General features: G+C 40.9%; 1 protein-coding gene across 1 annotated transcript in view; it reads left to right on the forward strand.

The window, feature by feature from the left end:
* Positions 1–24282, forward strand: part of LOC136872715 (chitooligosaccharidolytic beta-N-acetylglucosaminidase) — a 90893-nt gene that overhangs the window by 48723 nt on the left and 17888 nt on the right. Inside the window, exons 3-4 of the mRNA XM_067146545.2 lie at positions 20079–20502; positions 21291–21620. Of these exons, the coding sequence (XP_067002646.2) occupies positions 20079–20502; positions 21291–21620 (754 nt within the window). The remainder of the gene's footprint in view (positions 1–20078; positions 20503–21290; positions 21621–24282) is intronic.

Here is a 24282-nt window from a genome sequence, read left to right on the forward strand (position 1 = left end):
TTATCCCGTGCTAATGGTATAAAGTAGGCTAGATGCAAGCCGATGTGTTTAATTGATGCGTGTGGCATCCAATGAATAATGATATTTTAAAGGGAAATGCCGAGGTGGCTAGATAACGGGACTGAGTTCCCTTGTGTTGAAAGTGAAAGCGCAGGGTGAGGACAGTGTAAACAGTTGGCCGGTGAGACTTAAAGTCCGGCCAGGTAAGGAGGGATGTGAAATACCATCGCCGCTGTGAGAGGAACTTCGTGTTAGAGGGCTCGTTCTGCTTCTCTCCGGCATCGATATTACATGCAGCCATTCAGAAATAAACACCGTTGGTTAGACCTACAATTCCAATAAATGAGAGAATTCCCCCATTTATTTATGTTAATTAAAACGACTAGGGATTTTCAGAGTGGAAGTCACACTTCACAATTGTCATGGGACATGAGTTCATGTCTCATCAGCACCAGAGGCAGTTATGCTGCTGCCACCAGCTACGGGCGGATGCCCCGGTCCGTGATTTATATTGTGAATGTCGAGTGTATTTATTGTCTTCTCTCCACAGGTGTGATATGTATTTGAATACTGTATTGTTTTTCTGTTTCGCTAAATATGATTCGTTTAGGAACCATCGTTGTATAAGTGTCGAATTCGTGTATATATTTAAGTGACATCCCATTGGAACATACGATGTGTATTATTTGTTTATTTCATGAGATAGCGAGATAGGTGTTTTCTTTCTAATAAGTGAGACGACTTTCAGGTATTTTAGACAAGCTCATATATCAAATACGTCTCACCTGGTTCATTCGATAGCTAATGTTAATTCTCGCCAGTAGGACGACGACTTGGTATTTGAATATATAGTGTAATAATGTAAATACGGCGAGTAATACAAGATACGCCATCATCCAATTATTTCTGTGTAAAACGGTACTAGTGCATAATGTGTTTGAATATCTTCAGAGTGAATTGCAATTCTAGGGAAAGGACTAGAGGAGGACAGTTACACACTCAAGGAAATTTTCGGTGTCTAATTTATAGGTTTAATATGGTGGCATATCCATGTATAAATTATCTACGTGTTTTCTCAGGCATTAAATTTTTTTAAAAAAAGAAACATAATTCATTCTTCTCATTTCATAGGTAAATAGTATTCCTCTCATTATTATGATTCCCCTACTGTAAATTATTAGATTACTGCCCAGTAAGGACAGACTGCGACCCGTATGTCTCTACCGGCTCAGCTAGTGCCTTGTAACGCTAGTAGGGGAGAAGGGGTCTTCGGCGCCGCGCCCGGTCGAAGGCCTCATCCAAGGTGTTCCATTTTTAACGTCATGTTGCGGGAATATTATGGTCTATTGATGTACTGATACCACGAAAGGTTACATCAAGTGTGGCGCCCAACGTGGGGCTGACAGCTCGCCACTCGCACCCCGTGGAGGGTGGACGTGCGCTGACTTGGGCGCTAATTAACGTATGGAAGCGCGGAAAATGGCATATTTGAGCGGCGGAATGCCACAATATAGTGTTGATGATGTGATGAACGGTCACAATATATATATATTTTTCTTTACTTTTACAGGAAATTCCAAAGACCAGTTTTCAAATCTGTAATATGTTATGTGTCTAAGATTTTTGCAGATGTAGGTTTTTTAAAATTCACCCTGTTTGTCCTCCTGTTCACCCCCTTTATGTCAGATTATCCAAAAACTAAAAAGTATGTATTTCATTATTTTCAAAGGAGATTCCGAATACCAACTTTCATGTCTGTAACATCTTCAGTTTTTGAGATATAAGTCTCCTCAGAAAAAGTGTTCAACCAATTTTCCCCCATATTTCACCCCCTTAATGGGATTTTCCAAAAACAAAAACATGTGTTTCTTTATTTTGAAAGGGGATTCCAAATTTCAATTTTTTTATCTGCAAACTTTTAAGTTTTTGATATATAGATATCCACATTTTAAAAATTCACCCCCCCCCCTTCTTTTCACCACCTTAGCGCCGAAATATCCAAAAATCCTCCCTTAGTGAGCACCTACACCGTAATATAAATGTATCCCCCAAATAGCATTCCTTTATGTCCAGTAGTTTGGCTACCAGTCAGTCGGTCAGTCAGGACATGTTATTTTATATACAGGGTTATTCACCTAACATGTTACATGGAAATAACTTCTAAACCATTAAAGATATCGGCATTCTGTTTTCATATTCGTAAATGGTATCCAGGATCTCGTAAAATAACGTGCTACTTAGCCTCGTGGGGTGATTAATACCCGAGATATTGATACTAACTCCATATCTTTAAATAGAATGGCACAAATTCATACACCTGGGCTCGAAGTTCAACTGCGTACAAGTTCAAATATGTAAGTATTTTCAAAATCGGACAATTACTTTTTAGATATAAATAAGAACAGCATGCGCAGTTTTGCAAGCCACATCTGACGGCGTGAAGTCGGGCAAGGACATATTGACGTGCAAGTAGTTTCCTGGGAGTGAGTTCAGCCACAGAACGGATACACCAGGCATGTACTGTAAACATAATGTGATGTACCGTAACATACCCTGGGTGTGCAAAGTTATTGTATGACTGGCAAACACACAATGGAGAAGGGAGATTAAAGTTGTTTTGCTTTGTTTTGTTTTGTTTTGTTTTGTTTTGACATCCATGTGTAATAGGTTGCGCTCAGTGTAGCGTCTTTGCCCACGGATGGGAACGGGAAGGATTTGGAAAGGACGTCGGCCGTGGCCTATCCCAAAGGTACCTATCCGGCAGTTGCCTGGTGTTGAACATGGGACACCATGACAATCACATTCAGGTTGGGTGAGGCAGGACTCGAACCTGCGCTCTCCCGAATGCACGCTACTACAGTTGCGCTTGAGCTATGCGGAGATTAATGCGTGTAAAATAAATAAATAAATAAATAAATAAATAAATAAATAAATAAATAAATAAATAAATAAATAAATAAGTGAGTGAGTGAGTGGTGGTGGTGGTGGTGGTGATTATTGTTTTAAGAGGAAGTACAACTAGGCAATCATCCTCTATATATAACACTAATCACAGGGAAAAATGGAAGGGATCCGACACTTCGAAAAATGAAGATATCGGTCAAAGAAAGACAAGGGCCACGAAGGGCGTGAAAATGAAAGACTCCCTAGCCCTCGCAAACCTAATAGCGTCGGGGTCGGAAAAAACAAGAGTTGACCAAGGGAGGTCGGATAGGATAGATGAAAGTGAGGAGCCTGGCACAAGTAAGTGGAAGCAATGCCAGGACTCATCTAAGGGCCCCGTGGTCGCCAACCCACGCTCCAAAGTTCAGAGCCCCTGAGGCCTGAGTGAGTGAGTGAGTAAGAGTAGTATAATAGGACAGTTCGGGCGCCACCTCCTCCGGTTCTCGGGAGAGGCGTCCACCTCCCGCGGGAAATTTGAATTTTGGCGGGAAATTTGAATTTTGGCGCGAGGTTTGAATTTGTAAACAAAGCCACGTGCTTTTTGACAGCTGTCATCGACAACAACGCATCGCTAACCTCACTGCTGCCATCTTGACGGGCCTAAACCTCAGTGGTACCAACTTAACCAAACTAGCGCGAGATTTGAATCGTAAACAAAGCCACGTGATTTTTGACAGACAAGTGCTTTTTGACAGACAAGAACGCATCGCTAACCTCACTGCTGCCATCTTGACGGGCCTAAACCTCAGTGGTACCAACGTAACCTAACCAGCGCGAGATTTGAATTGGTAAACATAGCCACGTGCTTTTGGCAGCTGTCATCGACAACAACGCATCGCTAACCTCACTGCTGCCATCTTGACGGGCCTAAACCTCAGTGGTACCAACTTAACCTAACTAGCGCGAGATTTGAATCGGTAAACAAAGCCATGTGTTTTTTGACTGTCACGTGCTTTTTGACAGACAACAACGCATCGCTAACCTCACTGCTGCCAATTTGATGGGCCTAAACCTCAGTGGTACCAACTTAACCTAACTAGCGCGAGATTTGAATCGGTAAACAAAGCCACGTGTTTTTGACAGCCACGTGCTTTTTGACAGAAAACAACGCATCGCTAACCTCATTGCTGCCATCTTGACGGGAAAACATCAGTGGTACCAAGTTAACCAAACAAGCGCGAGATTTGAATCGGTAAACAAAGCCACGTGTTTTTTGACAGCCACGTGCTTTTTAACAGACAACAACGCATCGCTAACCGCAGTACTGCTATCTTGACGGGCCTAAATCTCAGTGGTACCAACTTAACCTAACTAGCGCGAGATTTGAATTTGTAAACAAATCCACGTGCTTTTTGACAGACAACAACGTATCGCGAACCTCAGTACTACCATCTTGACGGGCCTAAACCTTAATGTTACCAACTTAACCTCACTAGCGCGAGATTTGAATCGGTAAACAAATCCACGTGCTTTTTGACAGCTGTCATCCGCCATCTTTAAACTACAGAGCACCGTGCTGCCCTCTTTATCGCAGTAGCTGCAAATTCGTCACCAGTCATCCGCAGTGCTGCCATCTTAACGGGCCTAAACCTTAGTGCTACCAACTTAACCTCACTAGCGCGAGATTTGAATCGGTAAACAAATCCACGTGCTTTTTTGACAGCGGTCATCCGCCATCTTTAATCCATAGAGCACAGTGCTGCCCTCTTTGGCTACTTACCTTTGAAATGTGGTAGCGGATAATTTGAAAATTGCTTTTTGACAGCAGCCATCTTTGAGCACCGTGCTGCCCTCTTTAGCTAGATACCCTTGACTCCCTAGGGGAGCTTGCGCAAGGTAGCAGCGACAAGACGGTGACTATACACAGCTCCTTATGATACGGCCTAGAGGTGCTCACACAAGATGGTGGCTGCTCTGATGAAGAAAGCTAGCTTTGCATCGTGCAGGTATCTTTACAGCACTAAACCTCATACCTTTGAAATGTGGTGGCGGGTAATTTGAAAAATTCTACGTGCTTTTCTCTTAACAGCAGCTATCTTTAAACAATAGCGGCTAATCATAAGCTGTTAAGGCCTCCTCTTATGTCAAGGCATAGCTCTATCAAACAAGTTTAAACCTGCATCGGGATAGCTAGAGTAATCACGTGCTGCAGTGATGACGTCATTATGCATGTTTAGACTTGCAAATCACTAAAGAAACATAACAAGACTAGAATCGAACACTGCACTCTATGCCGTTAACTTTATCATGTGATTGGAACATTGATTGAAGTGTTTAGAACACTAAATAAGTGATCAAGACTAAAATAGAACACTGTACTCGATACAACATGTGTTTAGAACATGTCAGGGCATACCTTCGTTCTAAGAAGATTAGGTTACCGCACATTCCTTGTAGGGCTAATAGGCTAAAGGGCTAATGAGCAAAAGGGCAAAAGGGCTAAAGGACTAATGGGCTAAAGGTCTAAAGGGCTGGGGTGCCTCTCTATTTATCCGGGCTTGAGACCGGCTCTACAACTAGAGGCGGAGTTAACGCCCTAAGGAAGGAAGAATGTTGGGAAATAATCTATACGAATATAGCTACTCGATCGACTATATACTACAGATGGATGACTTAGGCGAGGGTAAGCGCTTACTTAATAATACTTACACGACGTAATTCATGCTCTATTTCAAAAATATCTTCCTTGTACTGTGTGTAACCAGCATCATGATAGGCTCTTAGCAGCTGTAAACGTTTTACGAGTACGTTGGGGTCTTTACAGTATCTTATATCTACATAGGGTAACAGAGGCTTGTTATGAACTTTGAGTCTATATGCAGACAGTTGATGTGTAGGGACTTGTTTTGATGTAATACGTGCTTCAGCAGTAGCGTTTCTAGGTACAAACTTAACTTGTTTCGATAGCGATGAAGCGTTGAAATTTCCTTCTTCTTTACCTTACATCTCTTCTTGAGATGTTTGCACTGCGACAGAACGTGTAGTAGGCTTAGGAAATGAAGTAAAATCATCAAGCTGTAATGGCAATGAAACATTAAGATTTTCTTCTTCTTCTACTTTCCCTTTACTACTGTTTTGATCAACATCATTATCCTTATTATCATAATCATGATCTTGCCTCTCATTATCTTGAAGTTTGTGCTTAGTAACAGAACTTGCAGCAGGTCTAGACAACAAGGGAGAATTAAAAATCTCTCGCAGAGGTGTACTTTTTAAACATAAATCAGTGTTCGCTGGAATATGGTTGAGCTCTTTGTATTTTGTTCCCGATGAAGCTACATTACACGCGGCTTCATGACGTTGAGCATTGTATGCGTTCTTGAACTCTCTTCTACAATGTTTGCATTGAAAAATTGTCCTACATGATATCTCATGACGTCTCCTGTGATAGCGTCGGGAAAATGCTTTTCCACACTCTTCGCAAATATACCTAGAAATAGGTTTTTCCATGACGGACTTTTACCTTCTGCTAACAGATTCTTTTTTAAATCTACTTAACATTTGTTACTCTCTACTTCGATGATGCGAACAGCTTAGCGATTAACAGTAAACTAACACAAAAGGGTATAACCAAGGTAGCAACAGTAAGGTTTAAGCCCATCAAGATGGCAAGAGTGAGGTTAACGACTTTCTGTTGTTGGATTTTAAATTCCGCGCTACAACATGCATAAGGTGGCAGCCTTGAGGTTTACCGCCGTAAAGACGGCAGCAGTGAGGTTAGCGACGCTCTATTGTCCTTCAATGTGAGGTTAGGGTCCGTCAAGTTGACGGCTGTCAAAAAAGCACGTGGCTTGGTTTACTAAACAAGAGCACGTGGCAGTGACTTCACGGTCACGTAATCAATCCTTAGCTCTACGTCGTTAAGAGCAGCATTAGGATTAGCTATGTTTAAAAATCTTGGGAACAGAGCAGCAGTATGAATAGCCATGTTTCAAAGCGTGTACACATCACCTATCGATTTTACATGCATCGACCCTCGTACTAAACTTCTTCCGCTAGATCGTGCTGCTATCTTAGCATAGCCTATACGTATGAACTTACAGTACAAGGAATAGCCATGTTTCAAAGCGTGTACACATCACCTACCGATTTTACATGCATCGACCCTTGTACTAAACTTCTTCCGCTAGATCGTGCTGCTCTTAGCATAACCTATACGCATGACCTTAAAGTACAAAGAATAGCCATGTTTCAAAGCGTGTGTGTACACATTACCTATCGATTTTGCATGCATCGACTCTCGTACTAAACTTTTTCCGCTAGATTGTGCTGCTATCTTAGCATAATTTTATACACATGAACTTACAGTACAAAGAATATCCATGTTTCAAAGCGTGTACACATTACCTATCGATTTCACATGCATCAAATATCGCACTAAACTTCATCCGCTAGATTCTGCTGCTGTCTTAGCATAACTTATACGCATGAACTTAAAGTACAAAGAATAGCCATGTTTCAAAGCGTGTGCACATTACTTATTGATTTTGCATGCATCGAATCTCGTACTAAACTTCTTCCGCTAGATTGTGCTGCTATCTTAGCATAACCTATACCCATAAAATTAAAGTACAATGAATAGCCATGTTTCAAAGCGTGTACACATCACCTATCGATTTCGCATGCATCGACTCTCGTACTAAAACTTCTTCCGCTAGATTATGCTGCTATCGTAGCATAACCTATGTGCATGAACTTAAAATGCAAAGAATAGCCATGTTTCAAAGCGTGCAAATATCACCCTGAACTTCTTCCGCTAGATTGCACTGCTATCTTAGCATAACCTATACGCGCGAACTTAAAGCACAACAAATAACGATGTTTAACAGCGTGTACATATCACCTATTGATTTTGCATGCATCGACTATTTTTTACCGCCAGAGTGTACAACGATCGCATATGTGTATTGCTAACGTACCGGTATGTGTATAAAGCTAAAGCACAAAGAATACCTATATTACAAAGCGCGTACACATCACCTATCGATTTTGCATACATCGACTATCGTACTAAACTTCTCCCGCTAGAGTGTACAACGATCGCAATTGTGTGCTGCTACCTATGTGCGTGAATTTAAAGAATAAAGAAGAGCGTGTACACATCACGTATTGATGATGCATGCGTCGACTATCGTACTAGGCTTCTTCCGCTAGAGCATGTAGCAATCGCTTTTGTGTATCCCTAACCCATGTGCACGAACTTAAAGCACAAGGAAGAACTATGTTCCAAAGCGTGTACACATCACCTATCGATGATGTATGCATCGACTATCGTATTAAACTTCTTTCACAACAGCGTGCGATCATCGCTTGTGTGTGCTGAAATCTTAACATAACCTATGTGCATTAAGTTAAAGCACAAAGAATACCCAACTTCAAAGCGTGTACACGTCACCTATCGATTTTGAATGCATCGACCTTCGTATTAAACTTCTTCCACTAGAGTGTGCGACAACCTTATACGTATGCTGCTAACTTAGTGTAACTTATACACATGAACTTGAAGCATAAAGAATAGTGATGTATACAAATCTTGTGCACATAGCAGCAGCAGTAAGAATAGCAATGTTTTAAAAGCGTGTACGCATTGCCTATCGATTGTACATGCATCAACTAGAGTACAAAACTTCTCCCGCTAGAGTGTGCTGCTATCTTAGCATAACCTATGTCCACGGATTTAAAGCACGAAGAATTGTTAAGTTTCAAAGTGTGTACACAACACCTATCGATTTTGCATGCATCAACTATCGTACTAAACACATCCCGCTAGAATGTACAACGTTCACATGTGTTTGCGCTGCTACTTTAGCATGATCTAAGCAAACGAACTTAAAGCACAAAGAATAGCGATGTTTGAAAATCTTGCGAACATAGTAGCAGTAAGAACAGCAAGGTTTAAAAGCGTGTACATATCACCTTTTGATAATGCATACATCAACTATCGTACTAAACAAACTCTACGCGAGCGTGCGACCATCGCTTGTACTTGTGCTGCTATCTTAACATAACCTATGTGCAGGAACTTAAAGCATAAGGAATAGTTATGTGTAAAAAGCTTGTGAACATAGCAGAGTGTTAACTACGTAGGTGTAGACATTGAACTTTGCATGCTGAAGCAGCATACTACGTGACCGTGACGTCACAGCCACGTGCTCTTGTTTAGTAAACCAAGCCACGTGCTTTTTTTGCCAGCTGTCTTCTTGACGGACCCTAACCTCACATTGATGGACAATAGAGCGTCGCTAACCTCACTGCTGCCATCTTTACGGCGGTAAACCTCAAGGCTGCCACCTTATGCATGTTATAGCGCGGAATTTAAAATCCAATAACGGAACATTGTTAACCTCACTCTTGTCATCTTTACGGCAGTAAACCTCAAGGCTGCCACCTTATGCATGTTGTAGCGCGGAATTTAAAATCCAACAACAGAAAGTCGCTAACCTCACTCTTGCCATCTTGATGGGCTTAAACCTTACTGTTGCTACCTTGGTTATACACTTTTGTGTTAGTTTACTGTTAATCGCTAAGCTGTTCGCATCATCGAAGTAGAGAGTAACAAATGTTAAGTAGATTTAAAAAAGAATCTGTTAGCAGAAGATAAAAGTCCGTCATGGAAAAACCTATTTCTAGGTATATTTGCGAAGAGTGTGGAAAAGCATTTTCCCGACGCTATCACAGGAGACGTCATGAGATATCATGTAGGACAATTTTTCAATGCAAACATTGTAGAAGAGAGTTCAAGAACGCATACAATGCTCAACGTCATGAAGCCGCGTGTAATGTAGCTTCATCGGGAACAAAATACGAAGATCTCAACCATATTCCAGCGAACACTGATTTATGTTTAAAAAGTACACCTCTGCGAGAGATTTTTAATTCTCCCTTGTTGTCTAGACCTGCTGCAAGTTCTGTTACTAAGCACAAACTTCAAGATAAAGAGAGGCAAGATCATGATTATGATAATAAGGATAATGATGTTGATCAAAACAGTAGTAAAGGGAAAGTAGAAGAAGAAGAAAATCTTAATGTTTCATTGCCATTGCAGCTTGATGATTTTACTTCATTTCCTAAGCCTACTACACGTTCTGTCGCAGTGCAAACATCTCAAGAAGAGATGTAAGGTAAAGAAGAAAGAAATTTCAACGCTTCATCGCTATCGAAACAAGTTTTGTACCTAGAAACGCTACTGCTGAAGCACGTATTACATCAAAACAAGTCCCTACACATCAACTGTCTGCATATAGACTCAAAGTTCACAACAAGCCTCTGTTACGCTATGTAGATATAAGATACTGTAAAGACCTCAACGTACTCGTAAAACGTTTACAACTGCTAAGAGCCTATCATGATGCTGGTTACACACAGTACAAGGAAGATATTTTTGAAATAGAGCATGAATTACGTCGTGTAAGTATTATTAAGTAACATTCTTCCTTCCTTAGGGCGTTAACTCCGCCTCTAGTTGTAGAGCCGGTCTCAAGCCCGGATAAATAGAGAGGCACCCCAGCCCTTTAGACCTTTAGCCCATTAGTCCTTTTGCCCTTTTGCTCATTAGCCCTTTAGCCTATTAGCCCTACAAGGAATGTGCGGTAACCTAATCTTCTTAGAACGAAGGTATGCCCTGACATGTTCTAAACACATGTTGTATCGAGTACAGTGTTCTATTTTAGTCTTGATCACTTATTTAGTGTTCTAAACACTTCAATCAATGTTCCAATCACATGATAAAGTTAACGGCATAGAGTGCAGTGTTCGATTCTAGTCTTGTTATGTTTCTTTAGTGATTTGCAAGTCTAAACATGCATAATGACGTCATCACTGCAGCACGTGCTTACTCTAACTATCCCGATGCAGGTTTAAACTTGTTCGATAGAGCTATGCCTTGACATAAGAGGAGGCCTTAACAGCTTATGATTAGCCGCTATTGTTTAAAGATAGCTGCTGTTAAGAGAAAAGCACGTAGAATTTTTCAAATTACACGCCACCACATTTCAAAGGTATGAGGTTTAGTGCTGTAAAGATACCTGCACGATGCAAAGCTAGCTTTCTTCATCAGAGCAGCCACCATCTTGTGTGAGCACCTCTAGGCCGTATCATAAGGAGCTGTGTATAGTCACCGTCTTGTCGCTGCTACCTTGCGCAAGCTCCCCTAGGACGTCTCATAAGGAGCCTTGTATAACCGCCATCTTGCGCAAGCATCCCAAGGGGTCTCATAGGAACCTATGTATAGCGGCCATCTTGCATACGCACCTTTAAGGAGTCATGTATAGCCACCATCTTGTGCAATTAGCGTCGAGAGATGGCTGCAGTAGAATTTTTCTTTTTAAATTATCCGCCACCATATTTCAACTAAAGAGTGTAGCACTGAGGTTTACGATGTAAGATGGCGGATGACAGCTGAGAAACAGCGCGTGAGTTTGTTTACTAAACAAGAGCACGTGGAATTTTTCAATTTGTCGCCTCCACATTTTAAAGGTATCTAGCTAAAGATGGCAGCACGGTGCTCTCTTATTAAAGATGGCGGATGACAGCTAACAGAACTTTTTAAATTGTTTGCTACTACATGTCATAAAGAGGGCAGCACGGTGCTCTGTGAATTAAAGATGGCGGATGACAGCTGACGAAATTGCCCGCATGATAGCAGCACAGTGCTCTATTGATTAAAGATGGCGGATGATAGCTTTCAAAAAAGCACGCGGCTTTGTTTCCAAACAAGAGCACATAGAATTTTTCAAATTGCCGCCACCACATTTCAAAGGTATCTAGCTAAAGAGTGCAGCACTGAGGTTTGTGATGCAAGATAGCGGATGACAGCTGTCAGAAAAAAGCACGTGAGTTTGTTTCCAAACAAGAGCACGTGGAATTTGCCACCGCCGCAAAGAGGGCAGCTCTATGCTCAAAGATGGCTGCTGTCACGCGGAATTGCCTGCCACCACATTTCAAAGGTATCTAGCGAAAGAGGGCAGCACGGTGCTCAAAGATGGCTGCTGTCAAAAAGCAATTTTCAAATTATCCGCCACCACATTTCAAAGGTAAGTAGGTAAAGAGGGCAGCACTGTGCTCTATGGATTAAAGATGGCGGATGAAAGCTGTCAAAAAAGCACGTGGATTTGTTTACCGATTCAAATCTCGCGCTGGTGAGGTTAAGTTGGTAGCACTAAGGTTTAGGCCCGTTAAGATGGCAGCACTGCGGATGACAGGGGACTAATTTGCAGCTACTGCGATAAAGAGGGCAGCACGGTGCTCTGTAGTTTAAAGATGGCGGATGACAGCTGTCAAAAAGCACGTGGATTTGTTTACTGATTCAAATCTCGCGCTACTGAGGTTAAGTTGGTAGCATTAAGGTTTAGGCTCGTCAAGATGGTAGTACTGAGGTTTGCGATACGTTGTTGTCTGTCAAAAAGCACGTGGCTGTCAAAAAGCACGTGGATTTGTTTACAAATTCAAATCTCGCGCTAGTTAGGTTAAGTTGGTACCACTGAGGTTTAGGTCCGTCAAGATAGCAGTACTGAGGTTAGCGATGCGTTGTTGTCTGTTAAAAAGCACGTGGCTGTCAAAAAACACGTGGCTTTGTTTACCGATTCAAATCTCGCGCTAGTTAGGTTAAGTTGGTACCACTGAGGTTTTCGCGTCAAGATGGCAGCAGTGAGGTTAGCGATGCGTTGTTGTCTGTCAAAAAGCACGTGGCTGTCAAAAACACGTGGCTTTGTTTACCGATTCAAATCTCGCGCTACTGAGGTTAAGTTCGTACCACTGAGGTTTGGGCCCGTCAGATTGGCAGCAGTAAAGTTAGCGATGCGTTGTTGTCTGTCAAAAAGCACGTGGCAGTCAAAAAACACGTGGCTTTGTTTACCGATTCAAATCTCGCGCTAGTTAGGTTAAGTTGGTACCACTGAGGTTTAGGCCCGTCAAGATGGCAGCAGTGAGGTTAGCGATGCGTTGTTGTCGATGACAGCTGTCAAAAAGCACGTGGCTTTGTTTATAAATTCAAATTTCCCGCCAAAATTCATTTTCCCGCGGGAGGTGGAGGCCTCTCCCGAGAGCCGGAGGAGGAGGTGGCGCCCGAACTCTCCTATTATATTACTAGTAAGTAAGTAAGTAAGTAAGTAAGTAATGAATGAATGATTGTTGCTGCCATCTCACCATGATCAACTCTGTACATCCCACATAATAAGTCGAACTGTTTGTCTACTAATGTCTAATCTATCCCAACCCAAATAATCCAGCATTGGTAACAATGCTCCTTCGCTAGAAATAACTCAGCACAAAATGAGGTGCGCTTTGTACTACACACACACACACACACACACACACACACGCACGCACACAAGCAAACGGGGCTACATGACCACGCTGTCAAAGCCTGGAAATGAAATACAACAAACAACCACTCTTCTCCGCAGCCTGTCAAGTTTCTTAATCATGTGCAGCGGCTAGTGTTCGTAGCTGTCGCTGCGGTGGTCCGGGTTCAATTCCTGGCTCTGATAAGTAATTTAATTCTGGTTGGAGGGCTGGAACAGGGTACACTCAGCCTCGTGAGGCAAAACGGGGAAGAGTTGGGTTCGGTACCCATCTAAGCTATCCTGGAAGTGTTTCCATGGTTTCCCACCACTACTCCAGGCAAATGTCGGGATGGTTGCTTACTTACGACAACGGCCGCCTACGTCCCAATTCCTCACCGGAATTATAAGTACAGTACAGTACTACAGACACCACAATAACACAGGTTATCAGACACTTTCTAACAGACACACACACACACACACACACACATGCACACGCGCGCGCGCGCGCGCACACACACACACACACACCCAAGCACATGGGGCTACACGACCACGATGTCCAAGGCCCGGAAATGAAATAACAACAACTATTCTCTGTGGCCCTTTGAGTGTCTTAATCATGTACGTCTGGAGAGGAACCCAAACAATAAGATGCATTACTGGAAGTGCGACCGTATAAGCATTACTGTTCTGGAGTAAACCTAGTGTTTGAAAATGTGGATGTTGTCATGCAATCGCTACTATTTTTTTTTTGCTAGCTGCTTTACGTCGCACCGACACAGGTAGGTCTTATGGTGACGATAGGATAGAAAGGTCTAGGAGTTGGAAGGAAGCGGCCGTGGCCTTAATTAAGGTACAGTCCCAGCATTTGCCTGGTGTGAAAATGGGAAACCACGGAAAACCATCTTCAGGGCTGCCGACAGTGGGTTAGCTTTCGTTATGTTCCTTTCAAGGCAAAGTACTTACTTTATTCCTTTTAAACACATCAACCCTACCTGCCTTGTCATAAGTTCGCCTGTCATACACACTTTGCAAACCCATCACATGTGTACGAGGTGCTTACATGCCTGGTATCCATTCTGAGGCTGAACTCACTCCCAGGAAACTGCTTGCACGTCAATATATCCTTGCCGGACTTCACGCGGTCAGATGCGGCATGTAAAATCACGCATGCTATTCTTATTTATATCTCATAAAGTAACTGTCCGATTTTGAAAATACTTGCATATTTGAACTTGTACGCAGTTGAGCTTTTAGACCAGCTGTATGAATTTATGCCATTCCATTTAAAAATATGGAGTTAATATCAATATCTCGGTTATTAATCACCTCATGAGACTAAGTAGCATGTTATTTCACAAGACCCTGGGTACCATTTACGAATATGAAAACAGAATGCCAATATATTTAATGGTTTAGAAGTTATTTCCATGTAACATGTTAGGTGAATAACCCTGTGTATAGAATATATGTCAAAAACTTAACATGTTAGAGACAAGAAAATTGGTATTTGGAAAGTCCTTTAAAAATACAAGAACATGTACATTTGGTTTTCGGAAAAGGCACTTAACGGGGGGGTGAGAAGAAGTGAAAAATAGTTTAATTATTTTTTATGAGGATACTTATATCTTAAATACTGAAGATATTATTGGTATGTAAATTGGTATTTGGAATCTCTTTTAAAAATAAAGAAATATGTACTTTTGTTTTCAGAAATACACTTAAATGGTGGATGGGGGTGGGGAAGGACTGATCAAGGGGTTTGAATTCTTTTAAGGGGATTCTTATGTACGAGTATATCTCAAAAACTGAAGATGTTACAGATGTGGGAATAGATATTTGGAATCTCCTTTAAAAATAAAGAAACATGTATTTATTTTTTCGACTTGAGAGGAGATTGTTTCTCACATGTACAGTTCGTATGGTCATCTTAGGCCCAAAAGGTAATACCACCACAAACATGGTTTACAAAGAATTTCTGGGGTAAATGAAAGTCAGCTTTTGGGTAAGATTTTATACTTTAGGAATTTTCAGATAATGTCTTAGTACAATACCAAGGAACAATTACTTTGATCAAATTACAAAATCCACACGAGTGAAGGTACGGGTATGTAAAATATCATGTTCTGACTGACTGATTCATCTTCGTTGAGTCAAAACTAATGGACATAAAGAAATGAAATTTTGGGGATACATTAATATTACAATGTAGGTGTTGACTAAGGGAGAATTTTTGGATATTCCATCGCTAAGGGGGTGAATCTTTAATCTATATCTCAAAAAATGAACAGTTTAAATATGTGAACATTGGTATTTGGAATCAATATCCATTCTTCTGAAACCATTTCTCATCCTTAATACGGTATGTTAAGTTTTTGAGATATACGCTACTGTAGAAATGCTTATTTTAAAAATTCACCCCCCTTAACACTTCCCCTTAAGTGGATTTTCAGAAAATCAATTATACGTGTTCCTTTACTTTTACAGGGATTTCCAAATACCAGTTTTCATGTCTGTAGCATTTTCAGTATTTGATATATAAGTATCCTGATAAAAATAATTCAACACTTTTTTTCACTTCTTTTCACCCACTTCATTTTTTAATGAAGGATGGTCTTCCATATTGTAGATGTTAATAAATATTTAAAAATATCCACTCCTTAAAAAAGGATTGATTCCTACATTACTGTTCGACGTACAAAATAAAAATTTCATAGGTTGGTTGCTTTACATTCTAGATGTTAAATAAGATAGGGTTTAAAACATTCAAATTATTCCGTATGGGGTTCAAATGGGTGTTAGATCAGAAAGTAAATAATAATTCCACAAAACCGTTTTACGTGCAAACTGAGGGTGTATTTTACAGGCTCAGCTGACAGTGGACTCTCCAAAACGTAAAACTTTGAAAAATAACTTTCAGTTTTAAACCGTAGCGAAGTATGGGTATCTTGCTAGTATGACATATTAAAAATAGATGAATAGTAGCATGGATGTAAATTCCGTCTTGTCATCTCCATATAAACACGACATTAGGGTGATGTCTATATGACAGCGCTCAGAGCTCAACATTTTATCTACATAGACATCCCCCTAATGTCGTGTTTATATGGAGATGACGAGATGGAATTTACTTCCATGCTACTATTCATCAGTTTTTAGTATGTCGTATTGTACGTCACAGTTTTAGTTTTCTTACCCCCCTACAATTTCATTAGGTCTTTCTGTATTGTACAAATTTTAACCTATTTAGATGAAGAAGAGAATTAACGTATTCTCTAGAACATTTATACAGTATATTGTAAATGTCCTCCCCTGCGAACCATGTGACCTTGCCACAGTGGGGAGGCTTGCGTGTCCCAATGAAGCAGATAGCCGAGCCGCAGTTGCAACCATATTGGATGGGTATCTGTTGAGAGACTAGACTAAGGAATGGTTCATCGAAAGGGGGGTAGCAGCCTTTCGGAAGTTGCAAGGGCGGCAGTGTGAATGATTGACTGATATGACCTTGTAATAATACTCAACATGACTTAGCTGTGTTGATACTGCTACACGGCTGAAAGCAACGGAAACTACAGCCGTAACTAACTCCCAAGGACGTGCAGCTCTCTCTGTATGAATAATGTACTGATGATGGCTTCCTCCCGGGTAAAATGTTCCGGAGGTAAACTAGTCCCCCATTCGGATCTCCGGGTGGGGACTACACGAGAGGGGGCGATCATCAGGAAGATGGATACTGACATTCTGCGAGTCGGAGCGTGGAATGTTAGAAGTTTGAATCGTTGTGGTAGATTAGAGAATCTGAAAAGGGAGATGGATAGACTAAAGTTAGATGTAGTTGTTATAAGTGAAGTACGTTGGCAGGAAGAACAGGATTTCTGGTCAGGCGACTACCGAATTATCAACACAAAATCAAACAGAGGAAATGCAGGAGTTGGTTGACTAATGAATAAGAAAATAGCTCAGCGGGTAAGCTACTATGACCAGCATAGTGAAAGAATTATGGCCGTTAAGATAGACACCAAACCAATGCCCACCACAATAGTGCAGGTCTATATGCCTACTAGCTCAGCAGATGATGAGGAAATTGAAAGAACATATGAAGAGATAGAAGATTTTAATACAATATGTAAAAGGTGATGAGAATCTAATTGTGATGGGAGACTGGAATGCAGTGGTAGGGCAAGGAAGAGAAGGTAATACAGTAGGAGAATTTGGATTGGGACAAAGGAACGAAAGAGGAAGTCAGCTGGTTGAATTCTGCACTGATCATAATTTAGTCCTTGCCAATACTTGGTTCAAACACCACAAATGACGGCTTTATATGTGGACGAGACCTGGAGACACTGGAAGGTATCAAATAGACTTCATTATGATTAGGCAGAGATTCAGAAACCAGGTGTTGGATTGCAAATCTTTCCCAGGAGCAGACGTGGACTCTGACCACAACTTGTTGGTCATGAAATGCCATCTGAAGTTGAAGAAATTGAAGAAAGGAAAGAATGCCAAAAGATGGGATCTAGACATGTTGAAAGAAAAGAGTGTGAGGGATTGTTTCAAGGAACATGTTGCAAAAGGACTAAATGAAAAGGCTGAAGGAAACACAATAGAGGAAGAGTGGATAGTCATGAAAAATGAAGTCAGCAGGGCTGCCGAAGAAATGTTAGGAAGGAAGAAAAGATCAACTAAGAATCAGTGGATAACTCAGGAGATACTAGACCTGATTGATGAATGACGAAAATACAAGAATGCTAGAAATGAAGAGGGCAGAAAAGAATACAAGCAATTAAAAGAATGAAGTGGACAGAAAGTGCAAGGTAGCTAAGGAAGACTGGCTGAAGGAGAAGTGCAAGGATGTCAAAGGTTGTATGGTCCTAGGAAAGGTAGATGCTGCATACAGGAAAATCAAGGAAACCTTTGGAGAAAGGAAATCTAGGTGTATGAATATTAAGAGCTCAGATGGAAAGCCACTTCTAGGGAAAGAAGACAAAGCAGAAAGATGGCAGGAACATATCCAACAGTTGTATCAAGGTGAAGATGTAGATAATTTGGTTCTGGAACAAGAAGAGGTTGTTGATGCTGACGAAATGGGAGACCCAGTTTTGAGGTCAGAATTTGACAGAGCTGTGAGCGACCTAAATAGGAACAAGGCACCTGGAATTGATGACATTCCCTCTGAATTACTGACTGCCTTAGGAGAAACCAGCCTGGCAAGGTTATTCCATTTAGTAAGATGTATGAGACAGGAGAAGTCCCATCCGATTTTTGGCAGAATGTTGTTATACCTATTCCCAAGAAAGCCGGTGCTGACAGGTGTGAAAACTATCGCACCATTAGTTTAGTATCTTATGCCTGCAAAATTTTAACACGTATTGTTTACAGAAGAATGGAAAAACAAGTTGAAGCTGAGTTGGGAGAAGATCAGTTTGGCTTCAGGAGAAATTAAAGAACACGTGAAGCAATCCTGGCTTTACGTCTGATATTAGAGGATCGAATAAAGAAGGACAAGCCCACGTACATGGCATTCATAGATCTAGAGAAGGCATCGAAAATGTCAATTGGACCAAGCTATTTAAGATTCTGAAGGTGATTGGGATCAGATACCGAGAACGAAGAATTATCTACAATCTCTATAAAAATCAGTCTGCAGTGATAGGAATCGAGGGCTTTGAAAAAGAAGCAGCAATCCAGAAGGGAGTGAGGCAAGGCTGCAGTTTGTCCCCCCTCCTTTTCAACGTTTACATAGAACAGGCAGTAAAGGAAATCAAAGAGAAATTTGGAAAGGGAATCACAATCCAAGGAGAGGAAATCAAAACCTTGAGATTTGCCGATGGTATTGTTATTTTATCTGAGACTGCAGAAGATCTCAAGAAGCTGCTAAATGGTATGGATGAAGTCTTGGGTAAGGCGTACAAGATGAAAATAAATAAGTCCAAAACAAAAGTAATAGAGTGCAGTCAAACGAAGGCAGGTGATGCAGGAAATATTAAATTAGGAGATGAAGTCTTAAAGGAAGTAGATGAATATTGTTACGTGGGTAGTAAAATAACTAACGATGGCAGAAGTAAGGAGGACATAAAATGTAGATTAGCACAAGCAAGGAAGAGCTTTCTTAAGAAAAGAAATGTGCTCACTTCAAACATTGATGTTGGAATTAGAAAGGTGTTTTTGAAGACTTTCGTGTGGAGCGTGGCATTGTATGGAAGTGAAACATGGACGATAACTAGCTCAGAAAGAAAGAGAATAGAAGCTTTTGAAATGTAGTGTTACAGAAGAATGCTGAAGGTGAGATGGATAGATTGAATCACAAATGAAGAGATACTGAATCGAATTGGCGAGAGGAGATCGATTTGGCTAAATTTGATGAGAAGAAGAGATAGAATGATAGGACACATCTTAAGACACCCAGGACTTGTTCAGTTGGTTTTTGAAGGAAGTGTAGGTGGTAAGAATGGTAGGGGTAGACCAAGGTATGAATATGACAAGCAGATTAGAGCAGATGTAGGATGCAGTAGTTATGCAGAAATGAAAAGTTTAGCACAGAATAGGGTGGCATGGAGTGCTGCATCAAACCAGTCTATGGACTGATGATTCAAACAACAACACATTGTAAATGTGAAATGTAAATAAATTTTTAATACATAGTATGGATTAAGCGGGTTATCCATCTCTCTGTTTACTGTCTCATACAATGAGCGACAGTATGAGACATAGACCTATCAGGGTGGGGCTCATCACCGTCCTTGCCTTAGTGGATATATACAGATCATAGCCTCTAGCTCAGTCAGACTTGTGCCAGACTCCTCTTTTTTTTTTTTGTCTCTCTAAATTAAACACTATCTTGTTTTGCAGGCCGGTGTGGACATGGAAGTGTATGAACGATCAGTGTCATAAGGTTCAGATAGAAGGTAACGGCAAGTCTCGGAACGTGGCAGAGTGTAGGCTCTTCTGCGATCCTTACGGCAGCTTGTGGCCGAGGCCTACGGGACATGTGGAGCTGAGTCGAGGAAAGACCGTGCAGGTCAACGTCAACAGCATATACGTCGAGTACGCCGGACGGCAGCAAATGGAACCTCGCCTGCGTGGAATGATCAGCGAGGCGGGGAGGATTTTCCAGAGGCAGTTAGCTAAGACAGCTCAGCTAGATGGCAGGGAAGAAGAAGGTGCCAAGTCCTTGTTCGTCCACCTGAACATCGAGGACCCGACCATGACCAGGTTTGAGACCGATACCGACGAGAGCTACGATCTCCAGGTTCAAGAATTAGCTGATGGACGAGTGAGTTGTATTTATGTTTATTTTGTTAAAGTGGTACTATCAAGGCAGCCTGCATATCAATTTCATGAAATAAATTTCATTTTAAATCCATATTGATAATTATGTTGAAAAACTAGTATATGGGTTCCACCTAGTCAATACCTATAAGTTTATTTATAGTTCAAAGTTGTAAAAACATCATATTAGAACAAAATGACAGGTTTTGGCTGCATTAGGCCATCTTCAGCTGTCTAGAAATAACTTAAAATTAATATATTAAAAGCTACAAAACATGAATAATATTTACATTCATATGATATTCTTATAAATTAAAATAAATGCACATTGAAACACATCAAATGAAAGAGTTGCCTGATGTAGTGTGATGATGTCAGAATAGTCTGACATTGAACAGTTCTACATAAGAAATGACGAAGAAACTTTTAATTATATCATCGTCATATATACTAGTTTTTCAACGTATGTAATATCAATTTGAACATTCCAAATTTGCTGCTGACTAGAATTCTGCTGGATGGTTCTTATGGTTCAGCTAATTTAATTCTGTCACCACGAGAGAACTTTGATATGCCAACAATGCCATCCTATGAACATTCTGTAGGAATCTCCTCATTTTATACCACAACACTGTCAGCCTTCATGGTGTAACCGTTAGCACTATTAACTGCCGTCCCCTGAAGCCTGTTCGTTTATGGTACTGAGTGCTGGGATTGACCATTTTAGGACAAGGACACGTGTTTACACACACACTAAGCAGTTTGTTTATGTTTGTCTTGTTTTCTCTCTAGATCAATGCCACCATAAGCGCACCAACATTTTTTGGTGCCCGTCACGGCCTGGAGACCCTCAGTCAGTTGGTGGTTTTGGGAGCAGATAGACGTCTGCGAATGCCCGATTTTGTGCGCATCCAGGACCGTCCCGTATACCGTCACCGTGGTATCCTTCTGGACACAGCTCGCAGCTACATCTCGCCGGATGCCATCAAGCGCACTATCGACGGCATGGCTGCCAACAAGCTGAACACTTTCCATTGGCACATGACCGACTCTCAGAGCTTCCCCTTCCAGTCCAAAACGTACCCCAACTTGAGCAGATATGGAGCTTATTCCCCAGAGCAGGTAGGTCTTCCAACAGAACAGCCTTACAAACTGCATCGTGGTGTCATTTATGATATCGCTGAACAAAGTTATTCTTATAACAGGGAGCAGTTTCATATTTAATTGTTGGTATTCCCTGTACCTTTGCGCTCTTTAACCCTACATTGTATGGTGAGACGATTCCGGCACATGATAAATATCTATGTAAGTAAGCAGGTAGGATTTATTTTTCATAAGGTCTTTAGCAGGAGGAAATCTTGAATGTCCTCCTGCTGTGGAAGACATGATCATTAAGGCATTGAGTCTGTATGGTTCATACCATGGTTAGCTGGTTTGAGCCCCATTGGTGAACAAAGTTTCGTCATCAGAATATTAGCCAGCAGGGTAGGAGCGGTGGTGGTGTACAATTTCTACACATTAGATTGTGTGCCAAAAGCCTGGATTCAATTCCAAACCTTTCTGCAATGTTCATTTGGAGTGAGGACAAATTACTCTTTTTCATAGGATTTTAGTGCTGTGTTGTTAGAGTGTTCTGTAGACTTTATATTTTATTTTTAAGGCTAAAGAAGACCCAGTGGGGCTGAAATATGTACCTGTTACATGAATTTATTGGAAGTTTCCTTTAAGACACATTTTATTCTATTGACCAAGGTGGAAAATTATATATCTGTACAAAAATCAGTCTGCAGTGATAAGAATTGAAGGCTTTGAAAAAGAAGCAGCAAGCCAGAAAGGAATGAAGCAAGGCTGCAGTTTGCCCCCTCCTTTTCAGTGTTTACATAGAACAGGCAGTAAAGGAAATCAAAGAATTTAGAAAGGGAATCACAATCCAAGAAGAGGAAATAAAACCCTGAGATTTGCTGATGATATTGTTATTTTATGTGAGACTGCAGAAGATCTGAAGACTTTTCTGAATGGTATGGACAGAGGCTTGGGAAAGGAGTATAACTTGAAAATATATAAGTCCAAAACAAAAGTAATGGAGTGCTGTCAAACAAAGTCAGGTGATGGAGGAAATATTAGATTAGGAAATGAAGTCTTAAATTAAGTAGATATTGTTATTGATGATGATGATGACAACGATGATGATGATGATGATGCTTGTTGTTGAAAGGTATCTAACATCTAGGTTATTGGCCCTAATGGTACGAATGACAATTTAAAAGTAAAAATTTCATCCATTTACGAGAATTCAAAACATGATGATGAAGATTGAATGGATGCATATGAATTTAAAATACATCAGCAGATCCAACTCACAATATTTGAAAGTTTAAAATAATTCCAAAATCAATTCACTGACTAGAATTCAAAAAGACAACAATGAGCAATGATTATGAACATAAAACCATCAGTGGATCCGACCAGAAATCATCTTAAAACAATAGTATATACTGACCAAGGGACTGCTTCCAAAACACAATCCTAAATTGATGATGCTTTTTTTCTAAAGGGGTCCAAAATCTGGGTCAACGGCCGCTCGTAATGGTACTTATCGCTAGTAAAGTAGAACCATGGTATTTCTCATGTAGCAGTACTAATAACAAGTATTGTACGCCGCACAGGGTAACACAGACCTATGGTGTTTCTTATACTATAAAGGTGCCACTCATACGCAAACCAAACCCATGGTGTGCCTCACATAGGTATACTAATCATGGGCACTGGTATTCTCATGGTGTTCCTCACATAGTGGGTACTATTTAAGGCAATGCAGACCCACGGTGTCGCTCATATAGTGGTACTAATCACGGGTACTGCAAACCCACAGTGAGTCACTCTCTGCTGCTACTAATCACATCCCTATTGTGTACCTAACATAGTGGTACTACTCACAAGTAAAGGCGACTCATGGTGTTCCTCGCTTGATGGTACTAATCACAAGTAGTCTCATGGTTCTAATTCAATCATCCCTTAGTCGGCCCTTATGACAGGCAGGGGATACCGTGGGTGTATTTTTCTTCTGCATTCCCCACCCACAGGGAGTGATGAATATTGTTCCTTGGGTAGTAAAATAACTCATGATGGCAGAGTTAAGAGGAAATAAAATGCAGACTAGCACAAGCAAGGAAGAGCTTTCTTAAGAAAAGAAATTTGCTCACTTCAAACACTGATATAGGAATTAGAAAGATGTTTTTGAAGACATTCTTTGGGGCATGGAATTGTATGGAAGTGAAATGTGGATGATAACTAGCTCAGAGAAAAGGTGAGTAGAAGCTTTTGAAATGGGGTGTTGCAGAAGAATGCTGAAGGTAAGAACGGTTGATCGAATCACGAATAAAGAGATATTGAATTGGTAACAGGAGATCAACTTGGATAATTTTGACAAGGAGAAGAGATAGAATGATGGGACACATCTTAAGACACTCAGGACTTGTTCAGTTGGTTTTTTTAAGGAAGTGTAGGTGGTAAGAACGGTATGTGTAGACCAAGGTATGAATATGACAGGCAGATTATGGCAGATGTAGCAGTTAAGTAGAAATGAAAGGGTTAGCAAAGCATAGGATGGCATTGAGATCTGCATCAAACCAGTCTATAGACTGATGACTCAAACAACAACATCTGGCTCCTTGGGTCTGTCTCTCATTCACTAAGTACTGACTTGCTCTAAAGTTTGACAACTACTTTCAAGGAGTGATACTAGTTCCTTCAGCTTAGGATAGGGTTGGCCTGAGGTTTTGTT

The sequence above is a fragment of the Anabrus simplex genome, chromosome 1 (genome assembly GCF_040414725.1).
Source record: "Anabrus simplex isolate iqAnaSimp1 chromosome 1, ASM4041472v1, whole genome shotgun sequence".
Taxonomy (NCBI): Eukaryota; Metazoa; Arthropoda; class Insecta; order Orthoptera; family Tettigoniidae; genus Anabrus; species Anabrus simplex.